The sequence below is a fragment of the Erinaceus europaeus genome, chromosome 12, assembly GCF_950295315.1.
Source record: "Erinaceus europaeus chromosome 12, mEriEur2.1, whole genome shotgun sequence".
Taxonomy (NCBI): domain Eukaryota; kingdom Metazoa; phylum Chordata; class Mammalia; order Eulipotyphla; family Erinaceidae; genus Erinaceus; species Erinaceus europaeus.
Window position 1 is genome coordinate 6,413,704 of NC_080173.1, and position 22,751 is coordinate 6,436,454.

Consider the following 22,751-nt stretch of genomic DNA (forward strand, 5'->3'; position numbering starts at 1 on the left):
GAACAGTGAATTGAGTATGCAAGCAGAATTAGGTATGCTAGTTTGCACTAAACCAGATGATCTTGGATGACCTCTGGAATACCTCTGGCCTGCCAGGGAAGGAATTTGGTAATGAGTTTGCTTCTTGTCTCTGAGGACTTAAGTAGTGACAGTGAACACCCACCCACAGGATTAACCCCCTGCAGAGACTCAGTGTGTCATGCAGCCATCTTATTGGCTGATCTTTGAATAGTACTTAGTTCAACTAATTTAATAGGAGGTGTAAGTTTTGGCCCCCTTATTGGATGTTTTTGGCAGACTTGTTGAGCCTCAACACTTGAGGCTGGGAGGATGCTTATTGGGAGAAGTTCCCTTGGGTCCAGTCAGATTTGGATTTGGGTCCAAGCTGCATCACTTTGCCGGGAGTGAAACTCTAAGCCAGAGTGGAGCCAGAGAATTAGTTTATCAGAATTGGGCATATGCTTTGTCACGTATGCTGCTCAGGCCTGAAACTCAACACCACAAGTGAGTGCCATGTCACTTAGGGGAAGCTTCCATGCTGTGAGGTCTCTCCCTTGTCCTCTCTTTGTCTCTGCTTCTCTGTGGACCTGAATGGAAAAGTCAGCTCAGGAATGGTGAAATCGCACATGTTCAAAAGCTGGCTCCACAGAATAAAGATGTTGTTTGAAAATGAAGTAAAACGAACTGCTACGCCAAAAGCTTTTCATAGGAAACATGGGAGTAATGTGATTCATCGGTGTGTGTGTGTGTGTGTGTGTGTGTGTGTGTGCGTGTATGAAGAATTAAATGAGAATTAAATGAGATAAAAAGAATTAAATGATAGGGAATTACTGAACTTGGTTTTTAGCTTAGGTCCTTCCCTCCTTAGGCCAAGACGGAGCTTCAGGCAATGTGTTTGATTTCCGTCTTGGTATGACTTCAATACACCATAGAGATTTTCTGCATTTGACATTTCTCTATCTGAAAAATGGTGTGAAAATCATTTGTAAAGAAGAAGTATAATGAAGGATAGTGGAAAACTGCAACAAGTAACTTTTATGAGAGCAGAGGGTATACAGGGTTAAATAATCACTATCTTAGCCTACCAGGGCCGCAGTGGCTAAAATGGATAATCTTTTTCTTTGGCAAATTTCTGGTTTTGTTTCTTTATTTATATGTATGTATGTATTTTTAGATAGACAGAGAGGTAAAGAAGCAGGGAGAAAGATAGACCACAGCACCAAAGCTTCCTTTAATGCAGTGGGGCCTCAGTTCAAACCAGGGTCAGACACATAGCAAAGCTACTTGATCAAAGAGAGCTAGTTTTGTTAGCCCTTACAACTCTTTTTTTTTTTTTTTTTTTTTTTTAGAAAACCTTTTAAAACTTTATTTTATTTGATATAACAATGAGAAATTTAGAGGGAAGAGGAAAATAGGGAGGGAGAGAGGGGAAGAAAGTTTTGCAAACCCATTTCACTGCTTGTGAATTTTTCCCCTTGCAAGTAGGGACTGGGGACTTGAAGCCCGGTCTTTGTGCACTGTAATGTGTGAACTTAACCAGCACACCGCCACCTGGACTCCCCTTACAACTCTTCAAACTTGCAAAAAATATATAAATATATATATATCACTGTTAGCTGGGCTACAGACTGTAATTTGCCGAGCCTGGGGATAAAATATTCAAAAATTCAATATAGAGGTTCTTACATTTTTTTTTCAGTATTATGATTGAGTGGTGAAAAAAGAGCAGGTGAGCCCAAGGAGTTTCAGTGTTATAGAGCACAGGCATTGCACCGTTTCATACTTTTTGCAAAGAAAAAACAATATTGAACAATTGCAAAGGATTTATAATTACTTACACCAGTGACATGTCTCAAATACCATTTGCCTTTATTTGAACCCTTATTGTAATGAATGCAAGCAAACTGTGAGAAAGAGAGAAAGAGCAACATCTTTGGAATTTATGCATCTTTTCCAGAGTACCGCTCAGCTGTGGCTTATGGCCCTGTGGAGAGTTGAACCTGAGACCTAGGTGCCTTAGGCATGAGAGTTTCTTTGCTTAATCATTATGCTCTCTCCCCATCTTGTAAATTTTAAGAGACAGAAATCAGCTTTTTAAAAACTGGGCTCCTCTATGAAGCTTTTTTGAAGAAAAGCTCCATGCTCAGAAACACAATATATATATTTTAAAAGTCTAAATTTTATTTTGCCTCCAGGGTTATCACTGGGGCTTGGTGCCTGCACCACTAATCCACTACTCCTGAGGCCTTTTTTTTTTTTATGATGGATAAGAGAGAAATTGAGAGGGGAGGGGAAGACAGAGTGGGGAGAGAAAGACAGACACCTGCAGACCTGCTTCACCGCCTGGGAAGTGACTCCCCTGCAGGTGGGGAGCCGGGGCTGGAACCAGGATCCTTGAGTGGGTCCTTGTGCTTCATACTATGTGTACTTAGCCAGATGTGCCACCACCCAGCCCCTTTTTTTTTAAATCTGTGTTTCCTTTATTTTCCTCCCGATGCCTCATTTTAAAGTAGTATCAAAACCTTCCTTTAAAAACTCTATGCGTCTCACGTGTTTGAAGCAAGAACTTACCATCGCCACTTTGAGTCCGTGCTTATGCCTGTGTGTACATTGCTCCTGTCTCCCTGCTTCTTTATATTTATTTTAATTTTAGCACAAGTGGTAGAACCATCCTATATTTGGGTTGGAAAATTATCATCGGCAACTCTATATTTTCTCTCTTCCTTGAGTAGTCCCTTCTTTCCATTCCCTTTTTTACTTTTCTAGAAACTATTCTGCCATGAAATAAATGTCCTTGCAGGGAGGGAGACATTTCTGAAGTTTCTGCGTCTTTGATGAACCTGTTTTACCAACACTAAGATTTTTTTTTTTTGTCTTTAATCTCTAGTAGCTGCATTGCCTGATGATATTAGCACGACATTTCCTGCCATTCTTTACTTTTATCATGTCACTTTTTGGTGTACTTGTTTTAAGAAAAGGCTTTGCGTGGTCTGGAAGGTCGTGCAGTTAAAGCATTAGCCTCTCAACCATGAGGTCCTGAGTTCAATCCCCAGCAACACATGTACCAGAGTGATATCTGGTTCTTTCTCTCTCCTCCTATTTTTCTCATGAATAAATAAAATTAAATTAAAGAAAGAAAAGGCTTTGCTAGACTCCTGATGAAGTGTATACTGCAAGTCAGACATCTATCTGTCTCCTAAAGAGCTTTATATCCACTAATCCATCTTAGCAGTGAAGTCGTAAATGCAGCGGGTCCTCAGTTTATGCCTTGTTCATCGTCATTTCATTAGAACAGTAATGAGGAGAAAGCCGAAACAAAACCATTCCAGTCTATGGCCTATGATGAATGAGAAGACAGTACTGGTGGGTCTCAGTTCATTCTATCTGTCATGGAGTCAGTTTCCAGGAATCTGGCAACAACATGAAAGGAGAACTTATTATACGTATAAAGGAGATTATGTGCTCTCTCTTAGGCAAAGTCAGCAGAGCATTGGCTGCTGAAATGACACCGGGGTGGTGTATGGACAGCACGTAGAAGTGGTTTTGATCTTTGACTTCTGCAGGCCTTTTTTTTTTTTTACATCCAAGGAGACAGGGATTTCACATATCTGGAATTTTTATGAGGTTTATGATTTAGTTTAGCCATGTATCAGTTATCTGTTTTTAATTTTGTATGATAATTATGAGAAATGTAGAAAGGTTTATTGATAATCTTGCATGAGAGGATAAGTTTGGGACTTATTAAAATTGTATAATTATTTATTGGTTATGTACATAGGACTCATATTTAGTGGATATTTATTGTTTGTCAAGCATTCTTGTTTGTTTGTTTGTTTGTTTTTGCTTCCAGGGTTATTGCTGGGGCTTGGTATCTGCACTACAAACCCCAAACTGCTCCTGGAGGTCATTTTTATCCATTTTTTTGCCCTTGTTGTTGTCATTATTGTTATTGCTGTTGTTGTTGTAAAGGACAGAGAGGAAGGGAATACAGAGAGAGGAAGAGAAAGACACTTTCAGAATTGCTTCACTGTTTTTGAAGCAACCTCCCTGCCAGGGGCTCGAATTAGGATCCTTGTGCAGGTCCTTGCACTTCATGCCACGTGCGCTTAAACTGCCGGTTACCACCATGCCCCTCGACATTCTGTTTTTTTACTTTCTTGTTTATTCCTTTACTTGGACTATCTCACTTAGTATTTACACTTACTCCAAAAAAAAAAGTTAGGTATACTGTTATTCTCATGTTAGAGAAGAAATAGCAGCTCAAAGGCATAATTTTCAGCCTAGAAATGTTTTCTTCCAATATCCACACTATGAACACTCCATTATGCTTTATTTCACTTCTGAACTTATTCCTAAAGATACCTTTCTCCAGATTCATCTGATTTGTGAAGGATATGTTTCATGAAATATTTCATCTTTATCCCCTCCCCACTTTTTCTTTCTAGGCCACCTCGAGATTTAGATTCCAAAGCTTGCATTTCGATCGGAAACCAGGTGAGGTAACACTTATCTGCAGGTTAATAGCTATCTCTTTTGATTGACCGTTGGAAAATGTATTTTCTGTAAAATGTTGCCAGGGAGTTGGTCAAAAAAGTGTGACTCCAAGCAGAAATGGTATGTGGAGTCTTTAACTGAATGTCAGATTGTAATCAGACTATTGTGATCTCAGTGAGGGTGAGGAGAGTAGGTGATTTTTTTTTTCTTGGGGGGAGGGTACTTCTCAAAGTCCATGCATAGATCTAGCTGCCACCAGTCAACAAATGAACTGCAATGCAATTAAGGGGACTAGAGTGTTCCTTTTACTAAACAACTTGGAAGGTGAATCGAGTCTCTGCATTACCTGTCAGGAGGTGGCATGCTGTGGGATTCTAAACATGAAGAGAAGACACTTCTCCCGGTGGCTTCTTGGAAGACCTGCTAGCACAGCTGGTTATGGGCCAGAGATCTTCACCTGTCCAAAGCCCTGGCCGATTAGGAAAAGAAAGGGACAGGCTGGGATTATGGCTCCACCTGCCAACATCCATGTCCAGCGGAGAAGCAGTTACAAAAGCCAAATTGTCCACCTTCTGCACCGCATAGTGATCCTGGGTCCATACTTCCAGAGGGATAAAGAATAGGGAAGGTTCCAGTGGAGGGGATGGGAGATGGAATTCTGGTGGTGGGAATTTCGTGGAATTGTACCCCTGTTATCTTACGGTCTTGTCGATCATTATTAAATCAATCCATAATAATAATAACAACAACAGAAACCATTTCCAGTATGCTTTTCTCTTTGCTAATGCATTATTACTGGTTCCCTCTTACAGAACTTCGAGGTAAAGGCGGATGATCTGGAACCTATAGTGGAACTGGGCCGAGGTGCATACGGCGTCGTGGAGAAGATGCGACACGTGCCCAGTGGGCAGATAATGGCAGTGAAGGTAGAGTTGATAACCACGTGGAGATCTGGTACCTCCAGTCATGGCCGTGACCATCTCCATTGCAAATCAACACCTTCATAGAAGCTAAATAACCTAAGTGAGACGAAACAGAAAATGTTTTCAGTGAACGCTGATGTCTCTCCAAATAAATGAAGCATGTTTCCTTGGTATAATTTGCTAATTTTTGAAACTGCAAATTGTATTTACTTACCCATTTTCCTTTTGCTTTTTTTTTTTTTTTATTAGATATAGAGAGGCAGAGAGAGAGAGAGAGACAGAGAAACAAAGAGACAGAGAGTGTGAGTGAAAGAGATCACACAGCAACCAAAGTTTCTTTCAGTGTGATGGGGCCAGGCTCAAACCTGGATCATGTACATGGCAAAGCAAGACACTCTCACAACGAGCTATTTCGATGGCTCTCCTTGTAGTCGTTAATACAACGCCAACATCAGTAGCATACTAAAGAGCTTCTGTTATTATATAATACAGATCTAAATTAAAGTCACCTCAGTCATCTCAAAGTTGATTTTACTTTTGTTGTGCTGATGGTTAAACCAGAAGCCAGTGCAATGTCATGTATTCCCTTTGCCTATCATTCTCAAAATTTCATTTACTCCAGACTCTCCTACCTTTAAATAAATGTTCTTGAAAATCAAAAAAGTAGTACTGAAGGAGATGCTCATGCTTCCTAGTGCAGCTTGCTTTTTTTTTTTTTTTTAAGTCTCTCCATTTGTGAAGAAAAAGATATTTGCATTATTTTTGAGCTAGCTACAGAAATTTAGAATAAAGCCACATATATGTATATATTAAGTGATAATTATATATTTCTTGAGGAGATGTTGGAAGAAGAGACCCTGGAGAGTTACCTCCTCTAAATAAGCTAGTAGATTTTTGGCTATTGTTAGAAATGTGTATTATATGGTCAAATGACTTGGGCTTCTGTGTTTTGGAAAGTGGAGATGCTATTCTTTACCTTTGCATATTTTCAGCTTCTTCTTTTACAGACTTTGCTAAGTAGGCAAAAAAAAAAAAAAAAAAAAGAAGAAGAAAAAAGTGAAAGTATACAGGCATTAGATCTTAGCTGTCATTTTATGACTGAGTCATGCTTATATAAGTCTGTATTTTTCTGGGGTGGTAGGTTTCTCTTCTCTCTCCGAAGCACTGGGATAAGAACGTAGTTTCTAAATTTCAGTTAGATTTTTCTTTTATTTATTATAGCCACACCAATTCTCTTACATTTACTGTTTAGTCAAAACACTGTTTGTTCCCAAGACTTTTTTTCCCTTTTATTTTTTGTAGGATTCCCAATCAGCCACAAAATAATTTATACTGTGACTTCTTTATACTGAACAGACATAATGCAATCAACCAGATAACTGTTATAACCCCTACAAACATCCCTAAACATCTGCTCTCTTTCTTTCTTTTTTTTTTTTTTTTTGCCTCCAGGGTTATTGTTGGGGCTCGGTGCCTGCATCATGAATCCACTGCTCCTGGAGGCCATTTTCCCCCCTTTTGTTGACCTTGTTGTTTTATTGTTGTAGTTATTGTTGTTGTTGATGTCATTGTTGTTGGATAGGACAGAGAGAAATAGAGAGAGGAGGGGAAGACAGAGAGGGGGAGAGAAAGACACCTGCAGACCTGCTTCACCGCCTCTGAAGTGACTCCCCTACAGGTGGGGAGCCGGGGACTTGAATCGGGATCCTTGTGCCAGTCCTTGCGCTTTGCACCCCGTGCACTTAACCTGCTGCACTACCACCTGACCCCCATCAGTTTATTTCTGTCTTCCTTAATCTTCATTCTTACAAAGAGCCGATCATTTAGGTTCGATAGTCAAAAGATTTTTTTTTTTTTTTTTTTGCCAGATGCTGTGCTGTGAAATTTATGTACTGTTTTTGGAAGGAGCTCTTTGTGGTTCCTTATGAATTGACTTATCCTCAGAGTAGTAACCATAAATCTTTCCATGCCTTCCTATTCAGCGGATCCGGGCCACAGTAAATAGCCAGGAACAGAAAAGGCTACTAATGGATTTGGATATTTCCATGAGGACAGTTGATTGTCTTTTTACAGTCACCTTTTATGGTGCACTCTTTCGGGAGGTAGGTAATCCTTTGCTTCAAACTCCAAGGAAAAGACTCACATACAAGAAGTTTCTCTGGTTACAAACATGCCATGTACAATGGAACATAAGACTTTTCTATTTGTGTTAATGATAAGCCCTGATGCAGAATTGACTTGAAATGATAATATTTTCTAGTGCATTTTGCTTTTTTTAAAAAAATGTTATGTCTTCCATTCTATTTTCTGTTTTGGTTTGTCTCTTTGGCAGAACTGTGTCAGTTGTCTGCAGATGGATTGGGTAGATGCCGCGAGGTCTGAAATATTACGAATATAATCTTCATGAAGCCTTACATACAAGCTAGGCTTATGTTTACCTCTCTACTTCTCTGCTCTGTTTCTACTTTTCACTTTAATCATCCTGTAGATTACAATATTGCATTACTCTCTCTTTTTAAAAAAAAATTTGGGGGGGAGGAATCTTCTATGGTGGACACCATTTATTTTGTGGGGGTGGGACTCTCTCTCGTTATGAACTGGTTCCCTGTGTGCTGGTGGGACATCTTAGAAGCGGATCTCCCCCCATATTTATTTATTTATTCTCTTTTGTTGTCCTTGTTTTATTGTTGTAGTTATTGTTGTTGTTATTGCTGTCATCGTTGTTGGACAGGACAGAGAGAAATGGAGAGAGGAGGGGAAGACAGAGAGGGGGAGAGAAAGATAGACACCTGCAGACCTGCTTCACCGCCTATGAAGCGACTCCCCTGCAGGTGGGGAGCTAGGGGCTCGAACCAAGATTCTTCCACAGGTCCTTGAGCTTTGCGCTACATGCACTTACCCCGCTGTGCTACCACCTGACTCCCACATTTCTCTCTTAAGGCTGTTTTATTTTGTTAAATATCACCACATTATGGAATATCAGACATGGGGTACTTATCTGTTGGGTTGTTGGGAAAGTCATGATGCATTTTTGCACTGGAAAACAGAAAAAAAGTAGGTCTTTTTTTTCTTTTTTTTTTTTTTCTTTTTTTCCTTTAGGGTTACTACTGGGGTTTGGTGCCAGTACTATGAATCTGTTGCCCCTGGCTGTCATTTATTCCATTTTGTTAGATAGGACAGAGAGAAACTGAGAGAGGAGAGGGTATAGAGAGGGGGAGAGAAAGACAGGCACCTGCAGACCTGCTTCACTGCTTGTGAAGTGACTCCCCTGCAGGTGGGGAACACGGACTGGAACCCAGACCTTTGAGTGAGTGGGTCCTTGTGCTTAGTACTATGTGTGCTTACTGGGATGTGCCACTACCTCCCCCCCATCCCCCAAATAGATATTTTCCAACAACCCAATAAACCTATTGGGGCCAGTTATGTCAAGGGCTTGGGTTTCTGGGATTTTCGTTGTTGTTATGGTTACTAGAATTTAGTTTTGGGACTAGATGATTACAGTCAGGTTTTTCTTGACTTTTAATGTTTTCTTTGGGTATAGTCTTGTTTACTTATAAATTCCACTGAGTTCTACAAGGGAAGCAGGGTACAGTCCTTTTTTTTTTTTCTTTTGTTTATTTATTATTAGAGACAGAAATTGAGAGTGGAGAAATTGAGAAACTGTGAAAGGGAGAGAGACACCTGGAGCCCTGCTCCACTGCTCGTGAAGCTTTCCTCCCGACGGTGGGGACCAGAAACTTGAATCTGTGTCCGTATGCACTGTAATGTGTGCACTGGTTAGGTGCACCACCATGGCCCCAGCAAGATATCAACTGTGTTCTGCCCCCTATCTCTTTCTGTCTTCTCTAACTAATCCCTCAATCAACTGGTCTCCAGGGTGATGTTTGGATCTGCATGGAGATCATGGACACGTCTCTAGATAAATTCTACAAGCAAGTGATCGATAAAGGCCAAACTATTCCAGAAGACATTTTAGGGAAAATAGCAGTCTCGGTGAGAACTTTATGAATCTCCCTATCAGGAGAATGTGAAAGAAAATTCTAGGCTTTGCATGTGTATGTTGTATTCTCAGTATGAAGAAACACTATCATGACCCAAGCTCCAACCCAATATATGTTGATTGCATTAGTGCATCTTTATATAAACGGGATAAAATAAAAAAATGAATGCTTTCCTTTCTGAGCAGTATGGAGGAAGTTTGACCACTGGCTTGGCTTGGTAAACTCTGTAAGTTAAAATACATCCAAGCAAGGCATTCATCGATTATGACCTCATTCCTGGTGTCTGTACTAGAATATTATTTTACTTTTTTAAAAAAAAATATTTTAAAATACTTTTGTAGGCCTGATAGGTGCCAAATTAGAAGATAAAGATGTGGAAAAAGAGTTGCTTGTTTAGTAGATATGAAGCCTCAAGAGGTTGGAGAGAAAAGAATGCTGGAAGCCAAATAAAAACTCACCTAGATGAGGGAAATAGCCTTTTCAATTACAGAATATAGTCCTCTCCAGTGGGGGGAAGTGCAACTGGTGTATATTCCTGGAGAGGATTATGCTATTTGAGAAAATACCTCAACGTGTGCCTTAAGCCAGCAATAATAAAACTGAATATACTTAATATTCTGCTTTTTTTTTCCAGTGGTGGGGGAAATAAGTCTGTGTTTTGTTTCTTTTGCAGATTGTAAAAGCGTTAGAACATTTACATAGTAAGCTCTCTGTCATTCATCGAGGTAAGCATCCCTGAAACTCTCCTGGCTATACCTTTTTATAAAATTATTATTATTATTATTATTTTACTTAGAGGCCATCCCTCCCACCCACCCCCCACAATGAATGAAACTAGTTTTGGGCTTTCCTTTTGGACTGTATAGCAAATAATGTAAGCAGCTGTTTCTTTGCTTGTTTCCATGAGGACACAGAAGACAAAGACTCTATATTGTATCTAAATTGAAAATAAAATGCTTATTACCAGGCAGAGCTATAGACTGACCCTTTGAGAATTGTAGAGAGTAGCATAAAAGTTCTTTTCATATAACCTGTCACCTGGGAGCTTATTAAATAAGCGACATCATAGGGGCTGGGGGACAGTGGCTCAGAAGGTTAAGCACACATGGCCCGAAGTGCAAGGACTGGCATAAGCCCCCGGCTCCCCACCTGCAGGGGAATCGCTTCAGAGGCGGTGAAGCAGGTCTGCAGGTGTCTGTCTTTCTCTCGCCCTCTCTGTCTTCCCCTCCTCTCTCCATTTCTCTCTGTCCCATCCAACAACGACGACAACAACAAAACAATAATGACTACAACAATAAAAAACAACAAGGGCAACACAAGGAAATAAATAAATATTTTTTAAAAAATTCTAAATATATATATATGTTATTTATAGGATAAGAGATTTCTTGCATTATTTTGATATTTGAAGACATTTTTATCAGAAATAGGTGTCCACAGTTAAAAAAAAAAAAAGGAAGCTTCTATGGTTCTGATACCTATACAGCTGTTCTTTATTTCCTATGAGGAAACATTTTTTGACTATGTAAGAGTCTTAGTCTGGATTTCCCCCCCTTTTTCTTCTTCTTTTTTTAGCCTCACATAGAGAAAGAGGCAACAGGAACAAGGTAGAAAGAAAAGGAGAGGAATCATAGCACAGAACCTTCCGCCATTCACGCAGCTCCCATATGGTCCCGGGCTCTGACTCAGGTCCTCGAGCTAGGTCTGCTCTGTGAGCTACCTTTCTTCTCTTTGCCCTTCCCTTCCCTTCCCTTCCCTTCCCTTCCCTTCCCTTCCCTTCCCTTCCCTTCCCTTCCCTTCCCTTCCCTTCCCTTCCCTCCTCCTCCCCCTCCCTCTCTCTTTCTTACTTCCTTTCTTTCTCTCTTTCTTTCTGTTTGCTTCCAGTGTTATCACTGGGGCTCATTATGAATCCACTGCTCCAGGCGGCCATTTTCTAATTTTATTGGATAGAATAGAGAGAAAGTGAGAGTGGAGGGAGAGATAGAGAGGGAGAGAGACACTTGCACACCTGCTTCACTGCTTGTGAAGTGGTACCCCTACAGGTGGGGAGCCGGGGGCTCGAACCAGGATTCTTGGGCAGATCCTTGCACTTCTTACTATGTGCGCTTAATCTGGTGCACCACTGCCCACCCCCCCCCCCCCTGAGAATACATTTCATTAATTCATTTGTACTATCTTAATTCATTATTACATTTCTGAAATAAATTCTGTTTAACTCTCTTTATCAAACTTTACTAGTAAAGACCTGTCAGCCTTTCATAAATATCTTTATCATCTGTGAAACTGGAAGTTTAAAAAATGTTCTAGACTTTGGTGAATTGTGCTTTTTCATTGCCAAGTAGTGCGTTTGAGAAAAGTGTTTTTTTTTTTTCTTTTTTCTTTTTCCATTTTAATTTCTTTAAACATGAATAAGTGGGGCATAAATTTTGCATGGACCTGGGCATTTGACTTAGCAATAGCTTTTAAGTATGTACTGTGTTTATGGGAGCAGTGAATGTGACAAATTAAATAGAAGGAATGGTTCTTTCCATTCATGGGTGCATAATTCTGTAAAAAGGACAACATGTAAAATAGAAAATCAAGTTAAGTGGCCAGGCGGCGGTATACCAGGTTGGGTGCACACACTAACATGTGCAGGGACCCGAGTTCATGCGCCTGGTCCTCATCTGCAGGGGGCAAGCTCTAGGAGTGGTGAAACAGCCTGTCTTTCTCTCTTCCCCTGTCTCTCCCCGCTTCCCTTTCAATTTCTCTCTGTTCTATCAAAGGGGAAGGAAAAAAAAAACAAAAGGCCACTGGAAGCAGCGGATACATTGTGTAGGCATGAAGCCCTAGCAATTGAAAAAAAAAAAAAATCCAGTTGAAAGTAGTAAGAAAGCAGGAAGCCTGCAACTCTGAGCACCAGCTGGCAGTTACTGGTATACAAGGCTTCCTAAGGAAAGAATGGAGGTTTCTGGCCCTCTGGTGGTAGAGAAATGAATCTTTGAAAGGTTGGAATGATGTGGTTGTTCTTGCTTTTAGATGTTAAGCCTTCCAATGTGCTGATCAATACTCTGGGCCAAGTGAAGATGTGTGATTTTGGTATCAGTGGCTACCTGGTAGATTCTGTTGCTAAAACAATCGATGCAGGATGTAAACCGTACATGGCAGTAAGTACAGCAACTGGGGGTGGCTTCTGAGGCGGTCAGTCCGGCTAAACCTTGCCAAAAAAGAAATAAGAAATAGATGATCACTGAGGAAAACTCAAATGTCCGTAGTATGGAAAATGTGTCTCTTTTTTTTTTTCTTAAGCATTTTCTTCTGATTTCTTTAGTCACTGGTTTCATATCTGTTTTTGGAAAAATCAAATAAGAGGTATATTATTTTTTAAAAATAGGCATGGAATACAAATGCTCACACAATTTTCTTACAGATGGAGCTGCAGTGGTGTGTTATTCATTGTTGTTGTTGAAGAGAGAACAGTAACTGTCATTTAAGTTACTCAAACAGATCAACTTAATCCTGAAAGCATGGCTGTGAAGATCCATTGTCTGTGGTAGAGAGATTGACTCTCTTTCACTTAAGGGATATATAGTATTCCATTAAAAATTTTTATAAGACTATAATTATACACATATTTAATAACTCCATTAGGTAAGATACTTTAGAAAACATTCAAGACTTGGAATATTATGATTAGCATAAAAATTAGGTCATTCATCAGGAAAAAACTATGAATTATTCATCCTAATTAAGTAACTAATAGAACAGTAAATCAAACATCAGTACCAGAGTCCAGTAAGTTATGGGCTGTAGTAAATCACAAAAAAAATAATAACTTCTGGGAACTAGATAGTAAATTAAAATGTTGTTAAATATTCTTTCATTTACTCGAAAAGTCACCAAAAATTATTCGGCTTGTGTTTGGTATTGAAAAGCTGTCAGTTTGTATGTTAAACTAAAAGTTTTAGGACTATTATTACCTGTTCAATTACTCCTATTGTTACTTTTTCTTGAGTTTTAGACCTTTGATGTTTTAAACAAAGATTGACAAAATAGCTTTGTTATGTTTTTCCTATTCATAAAGAAAACCTGAATTTTTTTTTTTTTTAATGGTGAGGACACTGATTTCTGTCTGAGAAAAGATGAATGTAGCATGACGGGAAGATGTTTGATGCTTATTGCTGTTGGTAAACTTCCTTGGTCTGGGAGGCATGCTGCTAGCTTCAAATGGCACACTTGACAGCTGGTGCCACTCCCACCTCTGGAGACTGCTAGGTAAAGAATGACATCTCAGTTGTTGTATTGTCGTTTTCTATCTCCTTTCCAGCCTGAAAGAATAAACCCGGAGCTCAACCAGAAAGGATACAGTGTAAAGTCTGACATTTGGAGCCTGGGCATCACAATGGTAGTGTATCACAAACACGGTGAACCACATGGTTCTGGGCCTGATGCTGAAGAGGGGTAAACTTTGAAACCGAGAGGCAGACGCCCTTAGTGCTGATCTTCATATTTTTTCCCTACCTGAGATAACAGGAGATTTTGATAGCTGTTAGTTTGCAGAATGATTCCGTGGGCATACTGAATTAGGACTGGGCAAAACCCCTTTTTCCTCTTTATCTGTAGGCAACTGAGTAACTGATATTCACACACACACACACACACACACACACACACACACACACACACACACACACACTGTTATATTGCCCTTACCTACAAAATTAGAAGACCTTGATAGCTTTCCTTACAGTTTAAAATCAGATTATTCTTTTGTTGTTGTTGTTGTTGTTGTTTGCCTCCAGGGTTATTGCTGGGCTTGGTGCCTGCACCGTGAATCCACTGCTCCTAGAAGCCATTTTCCCCCCTTTTGTTGCCCTTGTTGTTGTAGCCTTGTTGTGGTTATTATTGTTGTTGTTGATGTGGTTTGTTGTTGGATAGGACAGAGAGAAATGGAGAGAGGAAAGGAAGACAGAGGGGGAGAGAAAGATAGACACCTGACCTGCTTTACTGCCTGTGAAGCGACTCCCCTGCAGGTGGGGAGCCGGGGGTTCCAACCATGAGCCTTATGCTGGTCCTTGCACCTTGCGCCTTATGCGCTTAACCCGCTGAGCTACTGCCCAACCCCCAAAATCAGATTATTCTAACAAGACAAGATGTGAGACTCAATGTGCTAACATGCTTCTGAAGACCATGAAATGGCTGTGTTAACCAGGATATAGGCTACAGACTACCAAGTATACTGATGACAGAAATATAGACTGTTTGACTGAGAAGATAGCATAGTGGTTATGCAAAAGACTTTCTTACCTGAGGCTCCAAAGTCCCCGGGTTCATCCTATTGCACCACCATAAGCCTGAGCTGAGCAGTACTCTGGTTTTTCTCTCTGTATGTCTCTTTCTCATTAAAAGATTATATATATATATATATATATATATATATATATATATATATATATAGAGAGAGAGAGAGAGAGAGAAAGAGAGAGAGAGAGATTTTTTTAAAAAGGAAAAATTGGGAGGCTGGCAGTAGCACAGCAGGTTTAGTGCAGGCGGCGCGCAAAAAAAGAAATATTGTTAAGTATCCCAAAGAGAAAATAACAAGAAGGACTCTTTCCATAGGCATAACCCTACTGCAATATCATCATCATCATCATCATCATCATCATCATCATCATCATCATCATCTCGTTTGTGTTTTTGATAGCCATACATTTTTATATGTCATCAAGGTCTAGAATTATCCACTGGGGGCCTGGCTGTTTCCAGGCACAGCAGCTGGTTAAATCCAATGAGTTATTTCACACCACTGTATAGAAAATCATATGAGCTAGTAACCTTGTAACGTAAATCGGCCTTTCCTCAAGTCCTAAAAAAAAAAAAAAAAAAGATTGGTCATTTGGTGCTAGGTTTTTCAGATTTTCTTTTTTCTCCCATCCCAAGAAGTGACCTGCAGATGGCAGCAGATACACAGCTCTGTAAAAGCCAAAATTCACTTTTCAAAATCCTGGAAAACCCTATTGGTTTATATACTCTAAAGTTTAATACTGCTGCCTCCCGACTGTACCCCATATGGCAGTGGGTTTCAATGCAGACCCAGTTTTAGACTGATTTAACTTGTTGTCCCTCCTCAGGTAAAATCTGAATCTCCCAAGCATCAGGAACTTGGTGAGGAGTTGCTACATAGCGTCAATTTATTTTCCCCCAATTTTAATGTTAGCTTTACTTTTGTATTATATTTTGCTGCCAGGGTTATCGCTGGGGCTTAGTAGTGCTGGTACTAGGAATCTTCAGTCACTCCTGGTGGCCATTTTCCTTTTTTTTTTTTAAATTTCTTTCAGTCTTATTTGATGGGACAGAGAGAAACTGAGAGGGGAGGAGGAGGCAGAGAAGGAGAGAGACAGGTAGAAACCAGCAGACCTGCTTCACGGCTTGTGAAGCGTTTCCCCCCCTGCAGGTGTGGAGTGGTGGGCGGCTCACTTTTGCATTTCTTGTTCATTCTCCCAGGACAGACACAGCCCTGTTAAAAGCTATGGTCTCCTTTGTTTTCTTCTCTCCTGTAGATTGAGTTGGCTATCCTTCGGTTTCCTTATGATTCATGGGGGACTCCTTTCCAGCAGCTTAAACAAGTTGTAGAGGAGCCATCACCACAACTCCCAGCAGACAAGTTCTCCGAAGAGTTTGTTGACTTTACCTCAAAGTGGTAAGAGCCCTATCTTCCAGACCCTCCTATTAAGGAAGAACAAGTGTTGTCGTGAATTTCCGTCATCAGTTTCATTCCATTAGGCATATATCCATTTCACAAATTATTCTAAAAGAAACTGATGTCTTGAGTCTCTGCCCTCACTGAACTCCAAGTTAGGTAGGATAGTCTCATCAATAATAATTACAGCACAGTGTGTGGCAGGCTTAGTGATAGAAACACACACACACACACACACACACACACACGGTTTTAGATAGAATTTCCCAAGGAGATAAATCCTAAATTGAGGCCATGTGAGGTAATTTCTAAAAGCAAAGGATGTAGCGGAGGGAAAGTGATTCCACAGAAGGAACATCATGAAGTGAGAAATTCATTTATGAGATCTGTCAACGACCTGATGTTGATTAGAACATGAAAAGAAAGGCAGGGTCCATCAGAGGACTAGGGATGGAGAGTATCTAAGATTCGAAGAATTAAATTGTGTTAGAAGATGCTGTCAATGTCCATGTTCAGCAGGGAAGCAATTACGGAAGCCAGACCTTTCACCTTCTGCATCCCGCAATGACCCTGGGTCCATACTCCCAGAGGGATAGAGAATGGGAAAGCTATCAGGGGAGGGGGTGGGACACGGAGATCTGGTGGTGGGAATTGTGTGGAGTTGTACCCCTCTTATCCTATGGTTTTTGTCAGTGTTTCCTTTTTATAAATAAATTTTAAAAAAGGAGGAGGAGGCATGGAGTGACTTCAATTTGTTACCTAGATGCCTAGATGTCTTACAAAGTATTTCTAGTCTTTTGTAGGCTGCCTGAGACATGGTAACTGTAAATATACTTGTCCCTGAGGTATGTTAGAAAGTTTTGGAGGTAGGGGTCTGAAATGAATGCTATAGACTTTTGTGTTACTTTCTTTAATTATTTTTTATTGGATAGAGACAGCCAGAAATATGGGGGGGGAATTAAGGGGAGACAGAGAGACACCTACAGGACTGCTTCACCACTTGCAAAGCTTTTCCCCTGCAGTTGGGGGACCAGGGGCTTGAATCCAAATCCTTGCACATTTTAACAAGTTCACTCAACCAGGTGTGCCACCTACCTGCACCTCATAATACTTTCTTTTAATTAATTTTTTTTTTTTGCCAAGTGTTGTCTCTGGGACTTGGTCCCTGCGTAACTCCACCATTGCTGCTGACTAATTTTTTAAAAAATATTTATTTATGTATACCCTTTTGTTGCCCTTGTTGTTTTATTGTTGTAGTTATTATTGTTGTTGATGTCATCGTTGTTGGGTAGGACAGAGAGAAATGGAGAGGAGGGGAAGACGGGTAGGGGGAGAGAAAGACAGACCCCTGCAGACCTGCTTCACCGCCTGTGAAGCGACTCCCCTGCAGGTGGGGATCCGGGGCTGGAATCCAGATCCTTATGCCGGTCCTTGCGCTTTGCGCCTCTTGCGCTTAACCGGCTGCCTTACCGCCCAACTCCCGACTAATTTTTAGAAGAGGATGAAAGATGAGGTTGGCTGGAGGGAAACAAAGAAAGAGACACCCAACTTGTGAAGCTACCCCCAATGCAGGTGGGGATTCAGAGACTTGAATCTGGGTCCTCATGCGAGTTAACTTGTGTGCTCTACTGGATGCACTACCACTCAGCCCCCTAGCTGCTCTCCTACCCCCCCCCCCGCCCTTTTTTTTTTTTTTTTTTTTACACAATCATAATTTTTGCCAGGATTCCATGCCTGAGTGAGCCCTTTGTTCCTGCTGGACCTATTTTCTTTCCTTCTTTCTTCCTTTCTTAAAAATATTTATTTATTTCCTTTTGTTGCCCTTGTTGCTGTATTGTTGTAGTTATTATTGATGTTATCATTGTTGGATAGGACAGAGAGAAATGGAGAGAGGAGGGGAAGACAGAGAGGGGGAGAGAAAGGCAGACACCTGCAGACCTGCTTCACCACCTGTGAAGCGACTCTCTTGCAGGTGGGGAGCCGGGGGCTCGAACTGGGATCCTTAAGCAGGTCCTTGTGCTTCACGCCATGTGTGTTTAACCCGCTGTGCTACCGCTTGACTCCCACTTATTTTCTTTATAGAGGATGAAAGGCAGAATGAGAGGAAGAGACACATATAGTTAGGAAAGGCACCATATTACTGCTTCAGTGCGCTCAAAGCAACCCGTGTAGGAATTCCCATGCGGTTGCAACCCTGGGCCTCACACGTAACCCACATAGCTGTACGGGTCTAACTATCTCCTAGAACCCCTTGGAAACTTTGTTCTAATGGAAATTGTCAGTGGCTTGGAGGATAGTTTTCTCCAAGATGTCTAGTGACTTCAGTACAAAGTCAAACATTAGCTCAGCATCTTTTGATCCTAGTGTGATCACTCCAAGTGCTAATGCAAAGAACGTCATAAAAATAAAGGGGAGGAAGTCATGCCGGTTTATTTGGGCCCTCTGAAGAAATAGATGAGAATTTGGACAGAAGGGGAATCAGAGATGGTGACAATCTCTAGCTGTGACCCTCAGAGAGGAGCACGTCTGGTCACTCACTGCTGATGGACTCTCAGAGGACACTGAAGCAACGCCTCCAAGGTTATCATTGTTTGACCGCCACAGTCTCTGAAAGAAATATTCCCAGTACAGCTTGATTTGAGAAGAGGGATTATAGACAGACAGACTCTGTTGCCTATGAAAGGAATGTCTCTTGGTTTTGTTTTGTTTTCCCTTATTTTAGTTCCCAAGTCACCCTTAGCACTTATCCCCAGTGATGAGGTTAACCTATCACTTTGTCATCCTTAGTTTTTTTAACTGAATGACGTGGGAGGAGCCAGAGCATAGAGCTCTCATTGGGCACATTTTCAAAGACACATCTCTCCTCTCTTTTTCTCTTAATTGTAGTCCAAGTATAGTTTATAAATTTAAAACATTTCAGTCATGGAGATTTTCCAACTTTGTGGAAACTGTTAATTCTGTTAATACTATTAGTAGTTGAGAATGATTTAATTTCCATGATCCTAAGTCATTCTGACTGGGTAAAGGGTTTGAAGTTAATTATGATGATGTTGCTTAAAAATGATAACCACCATAATAATCGTAATAGAAATTTGATTTTGAATTAATCAGAGAAGTTCTTCAACTCTTTGTGTTGTAGTTAAGGTTGAACCTGATACTTAAAAAAATATCAAGTCTGTAAAATAATGAGTCAGTTTTGTTGGTCTGGAAATTGGGACTATGAAGGAACATTAAATTCTGAATTTTATGAGCATGCCTGTTTATGCTTAGCTGGATATTTTTTTAAGAGTACAAGCTCTCCTGTCTCCGATGCCAAGTCAACAGTTTTATGACTGCCTTAAAATACCAATACATTTTCTTTGATAACCCCGCAATATGGCAGTATGAAATTATTTTGAAGGCAACTTACTTAGAATATTTGTCTAACAATTTAAAAATGGCACTGATTTTAGAAATATTTTATAAATGGTTTAGTTATTTATAGAAGCAGGTTTGTTTTGTTTTTATATCTATTAGCATGTAAATGTACACCTCCCCACAGTAGTGGTAACTTGTTTTAATAGTGACAGTTTAAACTTTGATCTGGAGCTGAGTATAAAGACTGAGAAAGTGATATTGCCTAAGAACTAAGAATACCTCCTTCTCTTCCTCCTCTTCCTTCTCCGCCCCCTTCTCCTCCTCTTCCTCTTTTATTTGTTCTTTCTTCACCAAGGTTATCAGCGAGACTCAGTATGTGCAGGACAACTTTACTATTCCTGGTGACCACATTTTTTTTTTTGGTAGAGACATAGAAATAAAGAGGGAGAGAGAAAGAGAGAGATGAAACCCCTACCCCAGACTCCCCACCCTCCTGCATGTGGAGACTGGTTCCTTGACTCTGTGTCCTCACTGGTGGCTTATGTGTATGAGCTAGCCACTGTCCCACTGCACTACTGCCACTTCTTCTATGTATTTTATCTGTATTTGTGAGACACATTTTTTTGTGTGAAATGATCTTATTGTGAGTACCCCCATGTAACTGTTCTATCTGTGTCATTTATGGCTACATTCTCTTCGAGATTTCTCAAAAAGTGCCATCTCTGTGGTAAATAAGAAAAGGATCACAACTTTGGAAAGTGAAAAATATAATCTAGAATTTCTAAATAGATGTATCTGTGTTTTTATTCCCTATAATTTGTCTGTTTTTATTCCCTATAATTTGACTTAATGTAGAACTAGAAGGAAAAGGTGTTGCATCCTAGGTAATCTGTCAGCACATCTGTGACACTTGCATTCTAGCTAAACATTTGATAACATCTCATACTGTCATGTACCTTATTCTTCCAGGGAGTCACCTTGGTAGCCACTGTTCTCTGGCCTCTGGTTTTCAGTTGGTAGTCAATCGTGGAGAAGCACTTACAGACAACTTACATCAAAACTGAATACAGAGTTCAGAGACACTCAGGGAGTGTATTTTTTTTTCTGGCAGTCCTTTCAGAGGAATGTTCTCTTCTGGGGGAATTGAGCAGTGGGGAATTGTGAGAAAAGAAAACTAAGGCATTTATTTCTTATGAACTTGAAGGAAAATTCAACAATTCCAATTTTTATACTTATTTTAAAATAAATGGCCTATTGAGTATTATTTGTCTCCTTTTGCTTGCTCACAATTTTATCATCATAGGGAATTTAAGGAATCCTTGAGTGAGTTATATTGACCACCTAGGCCTCATTAGGGGTTGATTTATAGAAAAGTCTAATAGAAAGGTTGTACATTTAGTTCAACAGTGGGTTTAACAAAGTGATTTCTCATGGGCCAGGTGGTGGCACACCTGGTTGAGCACACACACTAAAGTGTGCATGGACTTGAGTTCAAGCCTCCGGTCCCCACTTGTAGGGGGAAAAGTTTTAAGAGCAGTGAAGCTGAGTTGCAGGTGTCTCTCTTTCCCTTTCTGCCTCCCACTCCCCCTCTCAATTTCTCTATCTCTATCTGAAACAAACAAACAATAATAAAATAATTTTTGAAAAAAACTGGATCTTAGCTAACTTACACTTTTGCCCATGACTTCTTTGTATATCTTCCCAAGTACCAGGATTGAAAGACATTGCCAGAAATCAATGGCCAAGTATGAAATTAGCTTGATGACCTTTTTTTTTTAATTTTTAAATATTTATTTTCCCTTTTGTTGCCCTTGTTTTTTTTTTCATTGTTGTTGTAGTTATTATTGTCATTATTGATGTCGTCATTGTTACATAGGACAGAGAGAAATGGAGAGAAGAGGGAAAGGCAGACAGAGGGAGAGAAAGATAGACACCTGCAGACCTGCTTCACCGCCTGTGAAGGGACACCCCTGCAGATGGGGAGCCGGGGGCTCCAACCGGGATCCTTGAGGCTGGTCCTTGCGCTTTGCGTCACGTGCACTTAACCCACTGCGCTACTCCCCGACTCCCTGCTTGATGACCTTTTGACTTCCATTCAGGTGCTGCTTCAGAGGCTCAGTGCTCAGTCAAGGACAGATTGCAATGTGTTGCAGGCTCTCCCAGAGTTTGATACTGTCTGACCCAGAGGAACTAGTCTTTTTTTAAATTATTTAATTATTTATTTAAGAAAGGAGACATTAACAAAACCAGAGGATAGGAGGGGTACAACTCCACACAGTCCCCACCACTCGATCTCCATATCCCATCCCGTCCCCTAATAGCTTTCCCATTCTCTATCCCTCTGGGAGCATGGACCCAGGGTCCTTGTGGGTTGCAGAAGGTGGAAGGTCTGGCTTCTGTAATTGCTTCCCCGCTGAACATGGACATTGACAGGTTGATCCACACTCCCAGCCTGTCTCTCTCTTTCCATAGTAAGGTGGGTCTCTGGGGAAGCGGAGCTCCAGGACACATTGGCGGGGTCATCACTCCAGGGAAGTCTGGTCGGCATCCCGCTGGCCTCTGGAACCTGGTGGCTGAAAAGAGAGTTAACATACGAAGCCAAACAAATTGTTGAACAATTATGGACCTAAAGGCTGGAATAGTGCAGATGAAGTGTTGGGGGGGGGGGGGTCCTCACAGCAGACTCTTATGTACTTCTGCTTAGGAACTAGTCTTATACAGAGATAATCAAATTTAGTTCCCAATATGTTCAGGAAGGACAATAAAAAAGAGGCACTGGATATTTAGTTAGTTTATGACAGATGTGTGGCTTGAGAAATGCAGTGTGTGTTTTTAGTCTGTGGATGCACCAAATAGCCCTTCTTGGAAACCATCAGGGGGAATTCAAATAGGCAGAAATCCTCTGGTCAGCACAAGTTTCAGACTAGCCATTCTCAAGACAGCATGAAGTTGTTTTTAAGTGTCAGCTACGGTTAGGAGCGTGTGTTGTGGCCTTTGGAAGAGGAATTAGGGCAGTTAGCTAATTGCACGCTTGAAAATGACAAGCCACTTGAAAATTCAAATATCTGACTCAAATCCAAAAAAGAAATTGGTGTAGCTTTGAACTTCACAGTTGTTATTTTATACTGAATTTCAAACACTTCCTATTAAACATGAAAAATTTGGTTTTCCCCTTAACCTTATCCTTAGTATTTTGCTATTCTTAGATCATGTTTTGAAGTTTTCTTGCTATAGAAGATAGAGGGAGTAAGTTATATCTGTTATATTAATTCAGTAAACAGCTTTGGTTTGCTGTGT

At 40.5% G+C, this 22,751-nt stretch overlaps 1 protein-coding gene across 3 annotated transcripts in view; it reads left to right on the forward strand.

Moving 5' to 3' along the window:
* MAP2K6 (mitogen-activated protein kinase kinase 6) overlaps positions 1-22,751 on the forward strand; it is a 127,531-nt gene that overhangs the window by 91,350 nt on the left and 13,430 nt on the right. For all 3 annotated transcript variants that reach the window (XM_007524447.2, XM_060202654.1, XM_060202655.1), the window contains exons 3-10: positions 4,446-4,494; positions 5,307-5,420; positions 7,400-7,519; positions 9,294-9,410; positions 10,092-10,143; positions 12,437-12,564; positions 13,725-13,802; positions 15,958-16,097. In XM_007524447.2, the coding sequence (XP_007524509.1) occupies positions 4,446-4,494; positions 5,307-5,420; positions 7,400-7,519; positions 9,294-9,410; positions 10,092-10,143; positions 12,437-12,564; positions 13,725-13,802; positions 15,958-16,097 (798 nt within the window). The remainder of the gene's footprint in view (positions 1-4,445; positions 4,495-5,306; positions 5,421-7,399; positions 7,520-9,293; positions 9,411-10,091; positions 10,144-12,436; positions 12,565-13,724; positions 13,803-15,957; positions 16,098-22,751) is intronic.